The 18916-nt window shown below is 40.3% G+C and overlaps 1 protein-coding gene across 1 annotated transcript; it reads left to right on the top strand.

Annotated features, from left to right (window-relative positions):
* Positions 1-708: 708 nt before the first annotated feature.
* On the top strand, positions 709-2866 carry LOC104086109 (UDP-glucose iridoid glucosyltransferase-like). The gene is made up of 2 exons (XM_009590287.4): positions 709-1275; positions 1791-2866. The coding sequence occupies exons 1-2, from the start codon at positions 786-788 to the stop codon at positions 2681-2683; spliced, it is 1383 nt and encodes a 460-aa protein (XP_009588582.1). The 5' UTR covers positions 709-785; the 3' UTR covers positions 2684-2866.
* The last annotated feature ends 16050 nt before the right edge of the window (positions 2867-18916 follow it).

Below are 18916 nucleotides of genomic sequence, written 5' to 3'. Positions count from 1 at the left end.
AAGAGTGATGTTATTTTTCACCATTGAAACTTGGATCTAACGGTATTATGCTTTTCTTCTCATTTATAGTAGAAAACTCTCTCTATTTCTGTCCCCGAGGATTAGGCTTAGCCAAACCTCGTTAAATCCTTATATTGATTTTTCTTCTCTATTTGTTTTGTGTGCGCTTGTGTGTTAGTTAACCCACGATCTTACACAACAAGTACAAATATGTATTTAAAATATTTCAACTATATATATGTAAAGTTCGAGCGAAGAAAATGGTTGCAGCTGCACCCATTACGGCGTTACCTTCAATTTGTATCTGCCTCAAAACCTTTGTAGTTACAATTGACGAAAAATAGGGCACATTTTAACATGAAACTTTCCAACTAATAAGTTTTCCTTTCCTAACATTGCAGTCTTCGCTAGCTACATGGATTTTATCATTTTCTGTTCTCCCACCATATTAATCAATTGAAAGACAAGCAGTAAAGTTACTAATTTTTCGTTAACTATTATATAGTGTACTCCTAGCTATTGTCTAACCATATAAATTAATTGAAAGACAAGCAGTAATGTTAATCATAAGCCGGCTGTTTGTAGTTTACTATATGTATTGCCTATCATGTCAACATCCAAATAGGGTCCCTTGATTCAAAGATCAAATGAATAGTATAACAATATGTGCTGCATATAAAGTTTTGCGAAGAACAATTATAAATTTACTAAGACATACATTTCGGAGCCCAATATTTTCTTAGTTCAGAACCCACAGCGTCTAAATTCTGAATTCGCCACTGCTGATGATCCAGATGGTTGTAGACGAAGCAGAAAAAAGTTGTGTGGTTCTGGTACCATCTCCTTTCCAAGGGCATATAACGCCTATGCTTCAACTGGCTTCTACGCTTCATGCTAAGGGATTTTCCATTGTTATAAACCACTCTGAGTTGAATCCTCCAGATAGCTCCAAACATCCTGAATTTACATTCTTGCCACTGAAGGATGGCTTGTCAAACAGTGATTCTTCTTTATTGAACCTATTGAACATTATACCAGCAATGAATATGAATTGCAGAGTTCCATTCCAAGACTATTTGGTCCAAATGATGGATAAATCAGAGCTCTATGGTCAAATCTCTTGCATAATCTATGACCACCTAATGTACTTCACAACTGAAGTGGCTGATCATCTTAAACTTCCAACTATTCTCCTCCGGTCAAGCAGTTGTGCTTATATGCAAGCTACTTGCGCCTTTCTTCAATTCCAGGCAGAAAATTTTACTCCCTTGCCAGGTAGGGTATGGAGAATACTGTGTTTGGTACGTCAAAAAATGTCTTTTATAGTTTCAATGTTTCGCTATTTCGAATCGTGAAAAATGTTTTCTTCAATACAATTTTTTTTCCCAAATACATATGCAACCTTTGATCAATGAGTTCAACTGAACCTAGTATTTTCGATACAGAATATTTATGTATGTGTATAAGCTTAAACCACTAACATTCCAAAAAATATTAAGTTTTGAATGAATTCAGTGCTATAAAACTTAGGTTGAACACATCAAGTTTAATTCTTAGCTCTGCCTCCGGCAAGGGATCTTTACAAGAATCCCAGATTTTAGTTCATATCAGCTCCATCAACCTTTACTATACAAATTAACAACTAAAACACATACTTTTAACCTATTCTATATACCTTCTGCAATCAATAACCTAGAAAAGAATTTCTCAAAGTAGAGTATTTCACAAACTATATTGTCACAACCTGGTCCTGAGCTTTAAGACTAATTTACCTACTTATACAATTACAGAGTCTAAGCTGCTGCATCCGGTGCCCAAAGTACCAGCCCTCAGGTTCAAGGATCTCCCATTTGTTCTCACTTCCGAAATTCCAGAGCCTCTATTGCAGTTATTAGAAAAGGTGGCTAACATAGGATCTTCTGTGGCAATCATTGGGAACACTACAGAGAATCTTGAGAACCGAGCATTGTTATGGCTCCAGCAACATTATCAGGTTCCTATTTTCACAATAGGACCTTTACACAAAATGGCCTCCTCCTTGCAAACCAGTTTAGCAGAAGAGGACGCCAGTTGCATTTCGTGGCTTGATACTCAAGCCACTAACTCTGTTCTTTATGTAAGCCTGGGGAGTATAGTTGTTATGGATAAAAAGGAGTTCATTGAGACAGCTTGGGGATTGTTCAATAGTAACCAACCATTCTTATGGGTAGTTAGGCCAAGTTCTACGGATGGTTCAACGTCGATTGAACATGACTTACCTAATGGCTACTTGGAAGCAGTTGGAGATCGAGGTCGTATAGTAAAATGGGCACCACAAAAAGAAGTTTTGGCACATCCTGCAGTCGGAGGATTTTGGAGTCATTGTGGTTGGAATTCGACATTAGAAAGTATTGTTGAAGGGGTTCCCATGATTTGCAGGCTATGTTTTGGTGATCAGAATGTGAATGCAAGATACATAACGCATGTATGGAAAGTAGGCCTTGAAATAAGTCATGATGATTTGACTAGATGTGTCATAGAAAGTACAATAAGAAAACTTATGGTGGAAGAAGAAGGCAAAGAATTGAGGCAAAGAGTACTTGAAATGAAACAACAACTCCAGATGTCTTTTCAAGATGGTGGCTCATCACATAACTCCTTGAATAGTTTAATAGAATTCATGGAATCTCTGATCAAGATCTAAGTAGAAAAAGATCGCGTATTCTTGCGATGCGATTGTTCAAAATAACAGTGGAACTACTTCCTGAGCAGCAAAGAATGACATAAGTGATCTTAGAAGAGGCAAGAACTACTTTCCACTTGAAGTTTGTAGAACTGTTTTCTTAATGTGTTATATACAGCTTAAATAACATTGTTGGACTCGTAATGTTGCTTTTGTTTGACCAAAAAATATAACTTTTAGCTAAAACAGTTGAGTTTATATAATAATGGGCTAAACTTAGTTAAAAATAATATCTCTAGATGTTAGTTCCGAAAACGTGAATAATGTTAGACAGATTTGGTAGTGAGTTGACTACAACATACATTAATTATTCTAAAAAGTGTGAGCGATAATGGAAGAAGAACTAACAATAAATAACAATAAATGACATTTAAGTAAATAGGAGAAGTGGTTCACCCAATAAAGGATGAACAAGATGATTGTCTCTCCTGACAATGATGAGTGATAGACAAATCCAAGAATGTTCGAATTATTCTTGGATCTGATGGAAAGGTGTAGAATAATATGAACAAGAATCTTAATGGAAAGATAATGTTTGTACCTTTCTATAAGAGAGAAAATCTTTTCTCAAAAGTTTGTTCTTATCAAAATGAATGTCACATGCCTCTTTTTCTATATATATGAGACATAACCCTAACACACCCAAATAATACAAGTGCAGAGAATATCCACTAGAATATTTTCTTTAATATCTCATTTTGAAAACTAGTCGTTACGACTCTGCTAATGGTGTTCGATCTCGGCCGTTGTTGACATCTCGACCACAAACCTCGTTGCTTCTTGGTCGACCTCGACTGACCCATTCCTTAGTGCTATATTGCCCTAAATATTTTACGGCAGATTTTGACCTATATAGTTAGTCCCTCCGCTTATTGAGGCCGGCCTCAGACGTCCTTGATGAGCGAATTATGTTTGTCGTGGTCGAGAAGATGGGACGAGATGGCGACGTGGCCTTTCGTGAGCCGCAACTTTTAGGGTTGCGTCGTTTCTAGATCGAAGTGATGTCATGACATCATGCGTCATTACGGTGCATTTTTCGATGCTTTATGTCATTTCGCGTGCGTCTGTTGATTGGATCTACCGCTTCGATATTTGTGCTAGGTAATGATGGCATAATTTCTTGGTTTCGATGCCTGAATTCTTATAAATAGGGATGTGAGGGCAAACACTCGTGTTTTACAGATTTCCCATATCGAAACCTAGCGCCTCTTTCTTCTTATTCCATAATTGTGTATCCTCCTTCCCTGCTCTAGAGATCCTCTTTGCATTTAACTTTTCGTTATTCGAATACCCTCTATTTCTTCAGAACTATGGTTAAAGTATCTTCTGGTTCCACTGAGAAAAATGACTCGGTTCCCCTGGCGATGGTTTTGCCTCCTCACGTGGAGGGCGTCTCTGTGGCTGTGGAGGATGAGAACTTTCCCACTGTGGAGGAGATAATTCCTCGTGGTGATAGAGTCAGGTCTGACTTTACGAAGGCTCTAGAGGCCGAGGCCGAGATCTCTAAGTCGGCGATGAAAAAGGTCAATTTTTCAGAGCTTAGGGCTAAATATGATATTCCTGCTCACGTCGAGTTGGTCCCTGCAGGGCAGAACGTGGTACAAGTCCACCGCCCTGGGTATTGTGCGTTCTACGCCTACCCCTTTCATGTTGTCTACATGTTTCCCCTTCTCCCATTGGCATAGAAGTTCTACCATTTCTACAGCGTTTGTCCAGCGCAGCTCGCGCCATATATATACAAGCTCATTAGGATGTTTACTAAGTTCGCGAAATTGGACGGGGTCGAGGTCACCCTTCAATATTTGATGCATCTCTTCGCCCCTAGTTTCTATATGGGGCAATGTTAAACCTTTTCCATTGAGGGAGCAAGTGCCTAGTGGTAAAGATGGATGATAAGGTCAGAACCGAGGATGTGGTGGCTAACGTAGACGGCTTCCCTGAGACATGGAATTATACTCGTAAGCGTCTAACCCTCCTTCGTTGAAACATTTGATTTGCTTGTTCTAGTCGTGGGTTTTGAACTTTTGTTCCTTTCTTATGCAGCCAAGACTACGCCCCCTCCTTTGATCGGGGACATTTCTGATTTGGTTGGCCAGGTTCTCCCTCACATGGTGGGGATTCGCGAGTGGCCGGGTTTTTTTAATAAGTTTGGGCCTACTCCTTCCTTGACCGGTGAGCTCGTCTGTTTTTTATTTTTGATTTGGCCTCTTAGTCGCCTATTTCTTATAGTTTGCCTTTGCTGATAGTGATAACCTTTTTCGATTCTTTCTTTTCCAGCCCGAGGATCTTCGAGGAGGCCGAAAGCTCCCCCTCCTGCATACCGTAAGAGGAAAGTTGCCTCCTCGTCGGCATCTATCCCCCCTGCGACCGTGGTTAGGCCTACTCGCTCTTCCGTTTTTGTTCCCTCCTCGACCGCGGCTAGGTCTGCTCGGTCTTCGGCCCCATCTACTGCTGCCTCAACATCGGTTTCTTCTCTGCCTGCAAATATTTTGACAGCAGAGCTTCCGGCTACACCTTTATTCCGTCTTGTGGATGAGGAGGAGGAATCATCGCCAAGCGATAGGAATTTGGTGCCCCGCAAGAGAAAGTCAGTAGATGTTGGTGACGGGGTTTTGACGGGGCCGTAGATTCTGTGATGGATGATTTTACCATCCACGAGACAGCGGCCATAATACTTGAAGACGACGTTGAGCCGGTGTTTGAGGTCCCGATAACGACTGAGGCCGTAGAGGGCGTATCCCTTCCTTCTGCAACGACGGAAGCCGAAGAGCTGTCTGCAAGAGTTTCTGATACTTCGCAGCAAGAGGGGCCCTCGACTTCGTGATCGGCTGATGGTGCTTCTTCGCCGGCTAATAGGAGAGACAAAGGCGTGGTCGAGGATGGCTATGAGACGGGCTCAAACCTTGACGCTGTAGAGCTGAGGATGATGGAAGAGGGATTTGCTCAGCTTGAAGTGAGACTGGAGGGGTCTACGCGGACCATCGTGATCTCCGTGGACCATGACCTGTTAAAAAACACAGCTGACCTCGCTCTCAGGGTAAATTTTTCAAGGCTTCTTTTTCTTGTCTGCTTTGTTCAGATTTTTGGTCTTCGTTTTAGTGCCTTGTTCTCGTCAGGATAGGCGTTCTCGTGTTTGACTCTCTTTCTTTTTGTGATTGCAGGTCGTGATCTTGGAAATCTAAAGTGCCCGAAGGGAGGAGAGGCATAAGGCTATCTTCAGGAAACTTCAGCGCAAATACTTTAAGTACCGTGGCAAGTATCGGGAAATCCGCAGGTATTTTGGCGAAGGCAGCAATTTGCTGACCCTTCGGGACGAGGTGAAGCAAAAGGATGTCGAGCTAGTGAAGGACTTCGAGAAATGCAGTGTCATTGAGGGAACGTTGAGAAATAAAGAATAAGAGCTTGAGGTAAGTAGGGCCGTAGAGGTTCAGTGCGGCGACCTCCAAACGCAGGTGATCGAGTTGCACAAGCAATTAGATGAGTGTCGCCTCCAGATGGAGGTTCTTCACAGCGACATCACCGAGAAGCAAAATGAGTTGGATAGGGTAGAGTTAGCTCGATTGGGGGCTTTGAGGAAGACGGAGGCCCTTGAGGTGGTGATCCGGGCCCTCCGTTTTGAGCGGGAGAATGACTTGGAAATGGCAAGGTTAAAATAGGAGCGGCTCGATGAGAGGATCAGAGAATTGGATAAAGAGAATTCTGACCTCTACGACCGAGTTGCTGCCCTTAAGGCCGAGAAGGTTCAATTACTGGCGCGACCGTCCGCTTCTCATACTTCAAACTTTCCTGATGTTCCTCGAGAATTATACAAGGAGTGGATTCATACCGAGGCCCAGTTAGATGTGTCTGATGATATTTGCATGCGGCGGGATCTATTTCTGGGGCCGCCCTTGAAGATGCTCATGAAGCTCGAGTTGCTTTCAGGTATGATCCTGCTATGCCAGAGGCCGACGAGGGCGAGGGGGATAAAGATGTAGACCGGCTTGACCAAAACGCCTGGTATGATGCTGCATATCCTGAGGGCGAAGGCGGCGATGGCGAGGGTGTTGAAGGCCGAGAGGGTGACGTAGTTGAGGGCCAGGTCGGCGAGGATGTTGCAGGTGATGAAGATGGTGGCTAGTAGTTTTCTTTTTTGTCTTTTCTGTATATCTTTGTGTGTAGTTGGTGGCGTCTTCATGAGCTTTTGTAAAGATGTTCTAAGTATGAAATGCCAACTTTGTTATTTGCATATGATTTTCTTCATGTGGTTCGTACTTGTATATATTGTTTTTTGTTGATTTCGTCGCTTGGTTGCCTTGATTTTCTAGCCGTAACCACTCAGTTCGAATAAGGTCGAACATATCCTAAGTTTAATTATCGCTGAGGATTAGTAGGTGTTAGTTCAAACAAGGTCGAATATAACGCATGTTTAACTATGGCTGAGGGCCATTAGGTGTGAGTTCGAACAAGGTCGAACATAACTTACGTTTAATTATGGCCGAGGGCCGGTAGGTGTTAGTTTGAGCAAGGTCGAACATAACCTACATTTAATTATGGTCGAGGGATAGTAGGTGTTGGTTCGAGCAAGGTCGAACATAACTTACATTTAATTGTGGCCGAGGGCCGGTAGGTATTAGTTCAAGAAAGGTCGAACATAACCTACATTTAATTATGATCGAGGGCCACTAGGTGTTAGTTCAAACAAGGTTGAACATAACCTACGTTTAATTGTGGCCGAGGGCCGGTAGGTATTAGTTCGAACAAGGTTGAACATAACCTACATTTAAAAAGATATGCTTCTAGGTGCGGAGTTTGTCGATATCATAAACTTTAAGCATTGTTGCCTTGGTTGTGCACTTGGAGAAATAGAAATAAATTTCATGCATTGTTGCTTTGTTCATACACTTGGAGAAATTTACAAATTTTTGGGCATTTGCTGGTGTTTCAGTCCCAGTCCCAGTCTATCTAGTACCTTCATTGGTTGATCTGGAGAAGGCTTGAGAGGTCGAACAATGAACTGACCGTCCTGTGCCTCCGTCTTTGTGTACTTCGACTTGAAGTGTACCTTTCGTTGCCTCGTTAAAAACCTCCTTGATAAAACCCAATTGGGATAAAACTCAAGTAAGGGAAAAAAGAGTACGACTTGGGGGACGCTTTATCTCTTAGAAGTTGAAGTACTTGAGGTGGGTAATATTCCAGTTGTTTGGTAGTAGCTTTCCTTCCATTGTTTCCAGTTGGAATGACCCTTTGTTCACTGTTACTGTGATTTTGTACGGGCCGTCCCAATTTATTCCTAGTTTGCCTTCTTGTGGGTCTTTGCTTGCTTATGTTTTAGCTTTAAGCACGTAGTCCCCGACTTTGAGCGGCCTGACCTTTGCCTTCTTGTTGTAATAGAGTTCTACTTGTTGTTTTTGGGCAATCATTTTTATGTAGGTCATGTCTCTTCGTCGAGTTCCTACCTTCTGCTTTCATCATTCCTTGGTCCTCTATCATGGGAGTATCTCAGACTGGGCTCCCCAACCTCAACCGGTATTACTGCATCAGTCCCATAGACTAAAGAGTAGGGCATCTCTCATGTGCTTGTCTTCAGCGTTGGTTGGTAAGCCCACCAAACTTCTGGTAATATTTCCGGCCATAGTCCCTTGGCGTCTTCGAGTTTCTTCTTCATGATGTTCAGTATCGACTTGTTGGAGGACTTTGCTTGCCCGTTGCCTGCGGGGTTGTATGGTGTCGAAAGTATTCTTTTGATACGCCACTTCTACAAACATTCAGCGACCTTCTTCCCCGCGAATTGGGGTCCATTATCGCAGTTGATCTCTTTGGGGAGGCCGAACTGGCATACGATGTTTTTCCATATAAAGATGATCACTTCTTGTTCAGGTATTTGGGCGAATGCTCCTGCTTTCACCCACTTAGAGAAATAGTCAGTTAAAATCAGAAGGAATCGTATGTTACCTCACCCTGCTGGGAGGGGACCCACGATTTCCATCCCCCATTTGATGAACGGCCAAGGTGAAGTGACCGAGTGGCGGTGTTCGCCTACTTGGTAAATTATTGGGGCATACTTTTTGCATTGCTCGCATCTTTTGACGAAGTCCGCGACCTCTTTTTTCATGGTGGGACAGTAATACCCTACTCATATGAAGCATATGACCAAAGCCCAATTGTCGGAGTGAGCTCCACAATCGCCTTCGAGGACCACTATAAGGACGCGCCGAATTTGTTTTGGGCCCAAGCATTTCGCCAGAGGGCCGCCGTACGTTCTCTTATATAGGTCGTTGTGGATGATGTCGTACTTGGATGCTTGCATTCTCAATTTCTTGGCCTCCTTTTTATCACTTGAGAGTATGTTGTCCTGCAAATATGTAATAATACGGTTGCGCGAGTCCCAAGTCAGGTTTATGGTTCTTACCTCGATTTGGTCTATCGACGAGTTGAGAAGGTGGACTACACTTCTATCTCCGGGTATACTATTTTTAGTGGTTGCGTCTAGTTTGGCGAGGTCGTCCACCTCGGCGTTCTGTGCTCGTGGGATCTGGTCGAGTTGACATTCATCGAACTCGGGCAGTAACTTGCAGATTTTGGTCTGATATTTCTGCAACCTTTGTTCCTTTATTTGGAAAGTTCCTGTGACTTGGTTGACTACGAGCTGGGAATCGCAGCGTGGTCTTAACCGTTTTTCCCCATACTTTATTGCTAGCCTTAACCCTGCAATTATGGCCTCATACTCGGGCTCGTTGTTAGTCATATCTGGGCACTTTATGGACTGGCGAATCAATTTGTCGGTTGGGACTTCGAGTACGAGTCCCACTCCAGACCCTGATGTGTTAGACGCACCGTCTGTGTACAGGACCCAGAGGTCCTGTGTTTGGGGAGAAGCATGGGCGGCTTCTATTTCAACTTCGAGCATTATTTTTGCATTGAAATCGGCGACGAAGTCAGCGAGGACTTGCGACTTTATCGATGTTTGCGGTTGATATATGATATTGTGCTCGCTCAATTCGATGGCCCATTTGGCCAACCTTCCCGACAGCTTGGGTTTATGCAAAATGCTCCTTAGGGGGAAAGTTGTGACAATCGAGATGGGGTGGCATTGGAAATATGGTTTGAGCTTTCGTGAAGCTACGACTAAGGCCATGGCCAATTTTTCAAGGTGAGGTTACCTCGTCTCGGCATCAACTAATGTTTTGCTAATATAATAGATGGGAGACTGCGTACCTTATTTTTCTCGAACCAGGACTGCGCACCTTTATTTTCTCGAACAAGGATTGCGCTTACAGCTACTTCGGATACAGCTAGGTAAACGAGGAGATGTTTCCCTGGCTATGGCTTTGAAAGTAGTGGTGGTGATGACAGGTACGCTTTCAATTCCTTCAGGGCCTGGACGCACTCAGAAGTCCATTAGAGGTCGTTATCATTTTTTGGTACACCGAAGAATCTGTGACACCTGTCTTATGATCGTGAGATGAATCTTGAAAGATCGGTGATAAGGCATGTCAACCTCTAAACCTGGTTTTTGGTGGCCAAGTGTTCTGGTATCCCCTCGATGGCTTTGATTTGATCAGGATTAACCTCGATTTCTCGTATCGTCTGAGTATATCGAAGGTCTCTCTCAGATGGTCGATGTGATCTTCTTTCCTTTTGGGCTTGACTAAAATTTTGTCTATATAGACTTCCATCATTTTGTCGAGCTGGTCTTTGAACATTCTCGTCACCAACCTTTGGTAAGTTGCCCCTGCGTTTTTCAGCCCGAAGGGCATGACCTTGTAGCAGTACGTCCCCTGGTGGGTGATGAATGTGGTTTTATCTGATCTTCTTATTCCATGAGGATTTGATTGTATCCTGAATAGGCGTCTAAGAAGCTCAGTATTTCATGCCCGGCCGTTGAGTCGATGAGTTGGTCGATATGGGGTAATGGAAATGAATCCTTGGGGCATGCTTTGTTCAAATCTGTGAAATCCACGCACATCCGCCATTTCCCATTCTTCTTTTTCACCATCACCATGTTGGTGACCCATTGGGGATACTTCGACTCCCTGATGGAGCCATTTTCCAATAGTTTTTCCACCTCTTCTCGTACTATGTCATTAATCGTGGAGTTGAACTTACGCCTGACCTGCCTCACCGAGGGGGTGGAATGGATCGACGTTTAGTTTGTGCATGGCAATTTCTTTTGGGATACCCGACATTTCTGCATGGCTAAAAACAAACAACCCCGCATTAGTAGTTAGGCACTGATGGAATTTACCTGGTTCCTGAAGTTTGCAGCCGATGTAAGCTTTCTTATTATGATCGTTGGTGTCTAATTTAACAGGGTCGAGTTCTTCTATGGTTGATTCTGCAGCTTTGACCATATCAGGGTCTCTGATGACGTCTTTGCTATTATCATATATGGACCTCGACCATGTTGATTTCTATGCCTCTTTTTCTTGGTCCTTCGCTTATTGAGTGGCCATACAGTCTAGAGCGATACGGTAGCATTCTTGAGATGTGCGTTGTTCCCCTCATATGTTGAATATCCCCTAGGGAGTCGGGAATTTGATGACCTGGTATAATTTGGAGTGGATGGCCATCATGGTGTGTATCCATGGTCGCCCTATTATGGCATTGTACATTGTATCTTAGTCCATGATGTGGAACATGGTCTCCAAAGTGATGCCACCAGTCAGAACGGGAAGCGTGATTTCGCCCGATGTTTACTCAACTGCATTGTTAAATCCAGTTAGCGTGATGTAACGCGGCACTCTCATTGTCTATCCATGCACGCGCCACTCTCATTGTCTACCATAATGCGTCTCACATCGGTATCTTATCGAAGTGAGAGAAAACCATAGTGAGGGAAAACCAAACCGTTGATATCTGACTTATCGAAGATGATACTTTCTTTGAGTTCGTCGTACCGCTCGGGGGTGATCGAGCATTTGAGCTTGTGGGTAGTGGTAAACTTTACGCTATTGATGGAAACATCTTCGCCGCCACCGATGATCATATGGATGGTGCGGGTCGGTGAGGGAGGTTTCAGCGGCCCTTGATGTTGTTCGTGCCCTCTGGCAAAGTTAGTCCTTCTTCGGTCGCTCAGCAACTCTTTGAGGTGTACCTGTCATAACATGTTTATGACCTCCTGCCTTAGGGCGATGCAATCTTTAATTTTGTGCCCTCGTTCTTGATGGAACTCATAAAGGGCATCCGATTTTCTGGTACTCGGATCTGACCTCATCTTTTGTGGCCACTTCACCTTTGGTCTGAGATTCTCCAAGGCATAGACTATTTTTGTAGGTGACACACAAAAGTTGTGAGCGGATAATAAAGTAGGCATACCTTTCTCATTCCGGTGAGTCCCTGTCCTTGATCTGGGTGGGCCTTCTTCATGGCGGGAGGAAGGGGGTGCAACGGCCGCTCTGACATATGGTTGATGTTGTTCCATGTTGGGTCATGAAGCAGCGAGGTCCCTTCGGGTATCATTTCTTCGATGAGTCGATGAGTTTGTCCATTGAGATCGTCCATTGAGGTCCATTGAGGTCGTCCTCGTCTGCTCGGAGCTCGGCACTATATGCGTTATGTATTTCATCCCAAGTGGTTGGGGGATACTTTATCAATCGACTCAATAGCTTTCTAGTCACCCTCGAACCGTCCCTGCTTAGCCCATTCTGGAAGGCTCTGACTGCCATCCCTTCTGGCACGTTTGGTAGGGTCATCCTTACTCGATTGAAACGGGCGAGGAAATCCCTCAGTCCCTCTCCTGGAGATTGCTTAATAGCAGATATGTCATTCACTCTTGCCTCGGCTTTCTTGGCCCCAGCATGGGCCATTACGAACTTGTTAGCCATCTTTTCGAAAGTTTCAATGGAACGCACAGGTAGTTGTGAATACCATGTCAATGCTCCTCCTGTGAGGGTTTCACCAAATTTGTTCAACAAAATGGAGGATACTTGTTTTTGGCGAGATCATTGTCTTTCACGGCGGTGACATTGTGAGTCACATGATCTTCAGGGTCAGTCGTGCCATCATATATTTTTAGGTAGTGCGGCATTTTGTAGGTTTTCGGTATGGCATGCGGGGCTGCATCGTCACTGTATGGCTGCTCGATAAATCGGTCGGCGTCTCACTTCGGCAACAGTTTGGGGGTGCCCGGTATTTTGTCGACCCTTTCCTGGTGTTCTTTCATTTGATCTCGGAGTACTTTGTTCTCGTTCTCCATTTCCTCCATCCTTTTCAAAATGGTTGCAAGAGCGTTATCACCTGCATTATCAATGACGTTGTGAGTAATACATGTTGTTGGAAGTGGAGGGAGTTGGTCACACTGTTCGTTCGCCCGTTGCACAGTGTAAATCCTTGCATTTTCCACAGTTGCGTCTCGGTCAGACTTGTTGAGGATGCTAGTTAGCACGTCGGTTAGCCATGCTTCGAAGAGCTTTTTTTACAGCTTGGGCGTCTCTTCCCCCACAGATGTGGAGGCTCCCTTACCAAGAGATTTTATGATGTTGCAGTGAGGAGGGGGTGACTCATCTCGCCTAGGGGAGGCATTGGGCGTTGCGTCTTCGTTCGCTGTTTCACAGCTCTCATTGATGACGCTCATGAGGTTGGTTAGGAGGTCACTTATTATTCTCGTCCTTTCTTCTATGTTATCTGCCATATTGGATTTGTGCATACAAATAAAGGAGATCTTGTTCTTGCTCTCTTTTTTTTTTTTACGTTAGCAATCCGTGTTAGTTATAAATCTAGAAGAAACTAAAATTTTAACTAGAAAATTTTCACAGACGGCGCCAAATTGTTTGACTAAAAAAATATAACTTTCGGCTAAAATAGTTGAGTTTATATAATAATGTGTTACAATTAGTTAAAAAATAATATCTCTAGATGTTAGTTCCGAAAACGTGAATAACGTTAGACAGATCTGGTAGTGGATTGACTACATTAATTGTTCTAAAAAGTATGAGAAATAATGGAGGAAGAACTAACAATAAATAACAATAAATGGCATTTAAGTAAATATGAGAAGTGGTTTACCCAATAAATGATGAACTAGATGATTGTCTCTCCTGATAATAATGAGTGACAGACAAATCCTAGAATGTTCGAATTATTCTTGGATCTGATGGAAATGTGTGGAATAATATGAACAAGAATCTTGATGGAAAGATAGTGTTTGTATCTTTCTATAAGAGAGAAATTTTTCTCAAAGGTCTGTTCTTATCAAAATGAATGTCACATGCCCTACATCGTTGTCTCTTTTTCTATATATATGAGACATAACCCTAACACGCCGTAATAATACAAGTGCAGAGAATATCCACTAGAATATTCTCTTTAATATCTCATTTTGAAAAATAGCCCTTGCGACTCTATTAATGGTGTTCGATCTTGAACGTTGTTGACATCTCGACCACAAACCTCGCTGCTTCCTGGTCGACCTCGATTGACCCATTCCTTAGTGTTATATTGCCCTAAATATTTTTGGGCAGATTTTGACCTATACACCTTTCACTAAAACAATTAATGTGTAAAATCTCACTCTTTTATTTCACTCTCATCTGTCATCATTTACAAAATCAATTAAGAGAGAAAAGTTAGAGTTGAATAGCATAGAAAGTGATAGAAGGTAGAAGCAGCTAAATAATACGGATTAACCGAATACCAATTTCAGTTATTTAAGTTTTACCAATATTTTTATATGAAAAGAAAGACATAACAGGATACTCTTTTTGGGGTAAATTTCACAAATGGTCATATAACTATGTCTTTTTTTCACCAAAGTCATATAATTTTATTTTCTCACACAAAAATCATATAACTATGATTTTGTTTTCTTTACAAAAGTCATATAACTTTGTTTTCTCACACAAAAATTATAAAACTTTCACTAACTCACATAAAAATTATAGTGGTCGAAAAATAAATTTTTCGATCCTATTTTCTTATTTTTTATTTTTTTATTTTTTATTTTCAGTCTAATAAATAATTATCCAATTAAAATAGGAGAAATATGAGTATATTTTTAGCCCTCCAAAAATAATAGCCGATAAAATATTTTTTATATATGTGTGTATTATATACATATAACATACACATTCTATATATAATTTAGCTAGCAAATACAATTAGTTTCGATGGGTCGGTTAATTTTATATTTTTTTCTTAAAATAGGAATGACTCAACCCAGTATGAACCAATAACTATATACGCAAGTTAAAATAATACGAAAAGTGAATTTTTCCCCCATAAAAACTTAGTTCAGAATGCATGAGATTCTAACAAAAATTAAAGAAATAAAAGTTATAATTAGAGAGCACTTGAAATAAAAATGCTATCAATTTGAATAAAAATCTTAAAAAGAAAAATAAAAGATAGAAGTATCATGTTTTGAAGGATTTACTATTCACTTTTAGTATTATCTTAATTTATATATATGAGTATTGGGTCGGGTTGGGTCGTCCCTATTTATTAGACTGAAAATAAAAAATAAAAACCACAAAATAAAAAAATACTACTCAAAAATTATATTTTCCGATCACTATGATTTTTGTGTGGGTTTTTAAAAGTTTTATGATTTTTATGTGAGAAAATATAGTTATATGACTGGTGAAAAAAATCATAATTATATGATTTTTGTGTGAGAAAATAAAGTTATATGACTTTGGTGAAAAAAAATCATAGTTATATGACCATTTGTGAAATTTACCCTCCCCAGAGATATACAACCACATCTTTATCAATGCATACGTGAATTTGTTGCATCGAGGTAGCAGCACCTTTCGAACTCGATGGATAACGGACCCCTCTCTGCCTCGCTCTACTTAAATGTAGGTTAAATGTAGGCTTTTTTTCTATGTCAAAGTTCAATCTCTGACATGCACCTAAATCACAATTTGTGTTCTTACCACTAGGCCAAACCCAATGGGCAAATTATACAAAAATATTTTAGAATTTGTACATTCCTCTGTAAAATAATGAGAAGCTATTTTCCAAACAAGAAAAAAGTTGAGAAGTCATACTTAAAACAAATTGTAACCAGCCATAGTTGGGTGAACGATGAGGATGCAGTCAAGCTGTGTATTCTCTATTTGGTGGACTCAGGGCAGTATGAGAACTACGCATGGGGTAGTGAATCTCATACACAATTGCTTCAGTCCGTTAGGCACAAGCTCAACCCTTATGTTCATTTTTATGTCATTCGAGGCTTTTCACTAGCTATGCAAATATGGTTGTATGAGTGTTGCTCTACCGTCAACACTGATATAGCTACAAGGGTTGCTAATTCGATCCTTCGCATACTTAGCTGGTCGGCTAGTAAGGGCAAGATATGGTTATCTGCAATTGAAGATAGAATGATCAAACCATCATGGATCAAGATAAATGGTTTTCACTTCTACGGATACAATCTAATACAAATTATCTACACTTTTTATACATATTATGTTTAAGTCACTCACATTTCTTTTTTTCACTCAATTCACCAACATAATTGAAGCACCAAAAGAGCTTTCAAGAATGAATTTACCAGATAAAGTTGAATACATCCTTTAAGAAGTTGAAACAAAGTCCGAGCATCTGATAGATGCTCCATCTCCACCCGGATATAAGCAGGCAATTGGAATAGATGACAAGAAAGATATTGTGAAATAAATAAAAAAATTAAGAAAAGATGTTGACAAGGTAACATATATACATAATCCTAGATAGTTTCTTTAATTTATGTTATGCAAATGATTTCGTTAACTCTTTCTATTTTAATATGTAAGTTGGTTCAGATCTTGGAACTTTCAAGAAAGAGGTTTTTCAAGAACTAGGTAGCATTCGACTGCTACTCAATGATTCAATCAAGATTGTTTTACAGGCGATAAACAGTCAAAAGGATAACATTGATGCTAAGGTTTCATTTGATATATATTCATTTTAGACAATATTTTTTACCATGTCTAAGTTTATATTATCATTCATAAAGTATATAGCCTAACAAATTAAATGCATGCAGTTTACTGGCAGTTCTACAAAAATGATGACCACTCCAAAGAAAAGAACAATCAACACTTTCCGGGCAGTAGTGCTAAACCAGTGTATGCCAGTAGCAGTAAAACATGCATCTACATTATATATACATTATATCTACAATATATCTACAATATATCTACATATATCTACATTGTGTCTACAATATATCTACATATATCTATATTATTTCTACACTATATCTACATATTGCCTAAATTACCAGCAACTAATCTGTATTATATTTCCAATGGTTTTCTTAGATACAGGGCACGTGAATGACATAGAAATTGAGGAGAATGTTCCTGTAAGTGTTGATTTATCTTCCCAACTTGAAGGGGCGTTTGATGAAAAGAATGCAGGTATGATTTAGTACATGTTATCATCACATTTCACAATACATTTTGCATATCAACTGCAGGACAACATTTCAACAAATTTACTACAATTAAACTACAATTTATATGCAGTGATATTAATATTTACTACAAATTATCTATAATTTTATTATGTTATACATATTTATTGTAACAGAGAAGGAAACTATGCATGTAGAATCTCCAAAACAGGAAGCTACAATAAGCATTCCAGGAGAACAAAAAAATGAGGAGAAGGAGACAAAAATGCAATCTCCCATTCAAGAAGAGAACATTATACAACAAGGAGATAATTGCCGTGAAGATTTCAGTGGTATTATATATTACATTATAATTGTAGGAAAAAAAACAGGTTTAATATAAGTTTCAATTTTCAATAAAGAGCTGATGCAACATGTCTTCTTATTCTTTTATTTTAAATTTTGAAGGTGAACCAGCCGACTACATTAATATAGGTGATTCGGACAATGACTCCAGATCTGAAAAAAGGGAAGTAACACTTGATGATTTTGAGCTGTTAGAGAACTTCTCCCAGATTGTTAAGTTCGGCGAGCTTAATGAAGATGAAACAACCCGTGTGCATAAAGGAAGAACAAGGCAGCATGGAAAGCATGCCAGATCCTCCTTTCTCCCTTTTTACAGTTCTGGGGGGAGTACTTCCGTTGGACCTCCAATTTTTCTCATCAAGCATCCATTTAGTGGGGTTATTGGCGAAGATGTTGATCCTGACTTGTTGGAATAATTCAATAGGTGGTTATACTTTGGTATCAATACAGTTTCAAAGAGGTTAGTTTATACAATTTGTTCATATTTTCGAGTACATTCATCTTTTGGATTTCCACTTGAATCTACATATTTATTGTAATTGCTATGTGTTTAAATAGGAGGAAGGCGCCTTATTCTGTAAAAGATAACCAGCTTAAGTCGTGGTATGATCTTGGAGTGGAGAAAGTTGATTAAAAGGAATGGTTTTATACTTTGGCACGTCACGGGCAAGTCCTCAACGACACGGTAAACACATACCCTGGCAAAATTTGATGACTAGCTGTAGTATTCCGACATCTAAAGATTTTATAGTTTTTTTGTTTAAAAATTATAGTTAAATTGTATGAAGTATTGAGAAATAATGAAATCTATTTTTATGCAGTACAATGATGTTATTTTATACTATTTGAGAAAGAGAGGAAAGTATGGTCCTCAAAACAAAATACGGTTTACAACCACTGATTGTATGTTCAAGACTAGAATTGAACAAATTTATCAGATACATCAATGCTCCTACCGATAAGAAGCTTGTTGTTGTCAAACCCCAGGATGTTGTATCAGAATACATATTGGGGTACACGTTACTCGCAAATATTGTATGAGATCAAGTTGATTTTGTGATTATGCCCATAAATATTGTGAAGAAATTTTATTGGTTGTTGGTTGTATTTAATATTACCGATAGGGTTCTATATGTTTATGATTCTATGGTCTCTTCACGAAATCACAACCTTGTTGAATCTGTTGTCAATAAATTTTCTTTTATGATCCCCCTCTACTTGTCATGCACCGGCTTCTATGGCAAGCGTCCAGACATCAACTACAAGAACATAAAGGCATACATTGAAAAAGGTGTTACTGACCCTCTTGACATTCAGTGGTTGGTAGGTGAGATACCCCAACAAAAAGAGGGATCACTATATGAAAAAATTGTTTTCCCTTTTATCTATTTAACATATTTTATTTTACAATGAATGCTTAATCATTTCTCCTAAAAAAATTGCAGTGACTGTGGTGTATACGTGGCTGCATTTGCAAAATATGTCAGCATTGGAGAGCCAGTAGTTTCAAAGGAAGACCTTTATGA

This window comes from Nicotiana tomentosiformis, chromosome 2 (genome assembly GCF_000390325.3).
Source record: "Nicotiana tomentosiformis chromosome 2, ASM39032v3, whole genome shotgun sequence".
NCBI lineage: Eukaryota > Viridiplantae > Streptophyta > Magnoliopsida > Solanales > Solanaceae > Nicotiana > Nicotiana tomentosiformis.
Note: the sequence above shows the minus strand (reverse complement) of the source record. Positions and strands in the feature narration are given on the sequence as shown.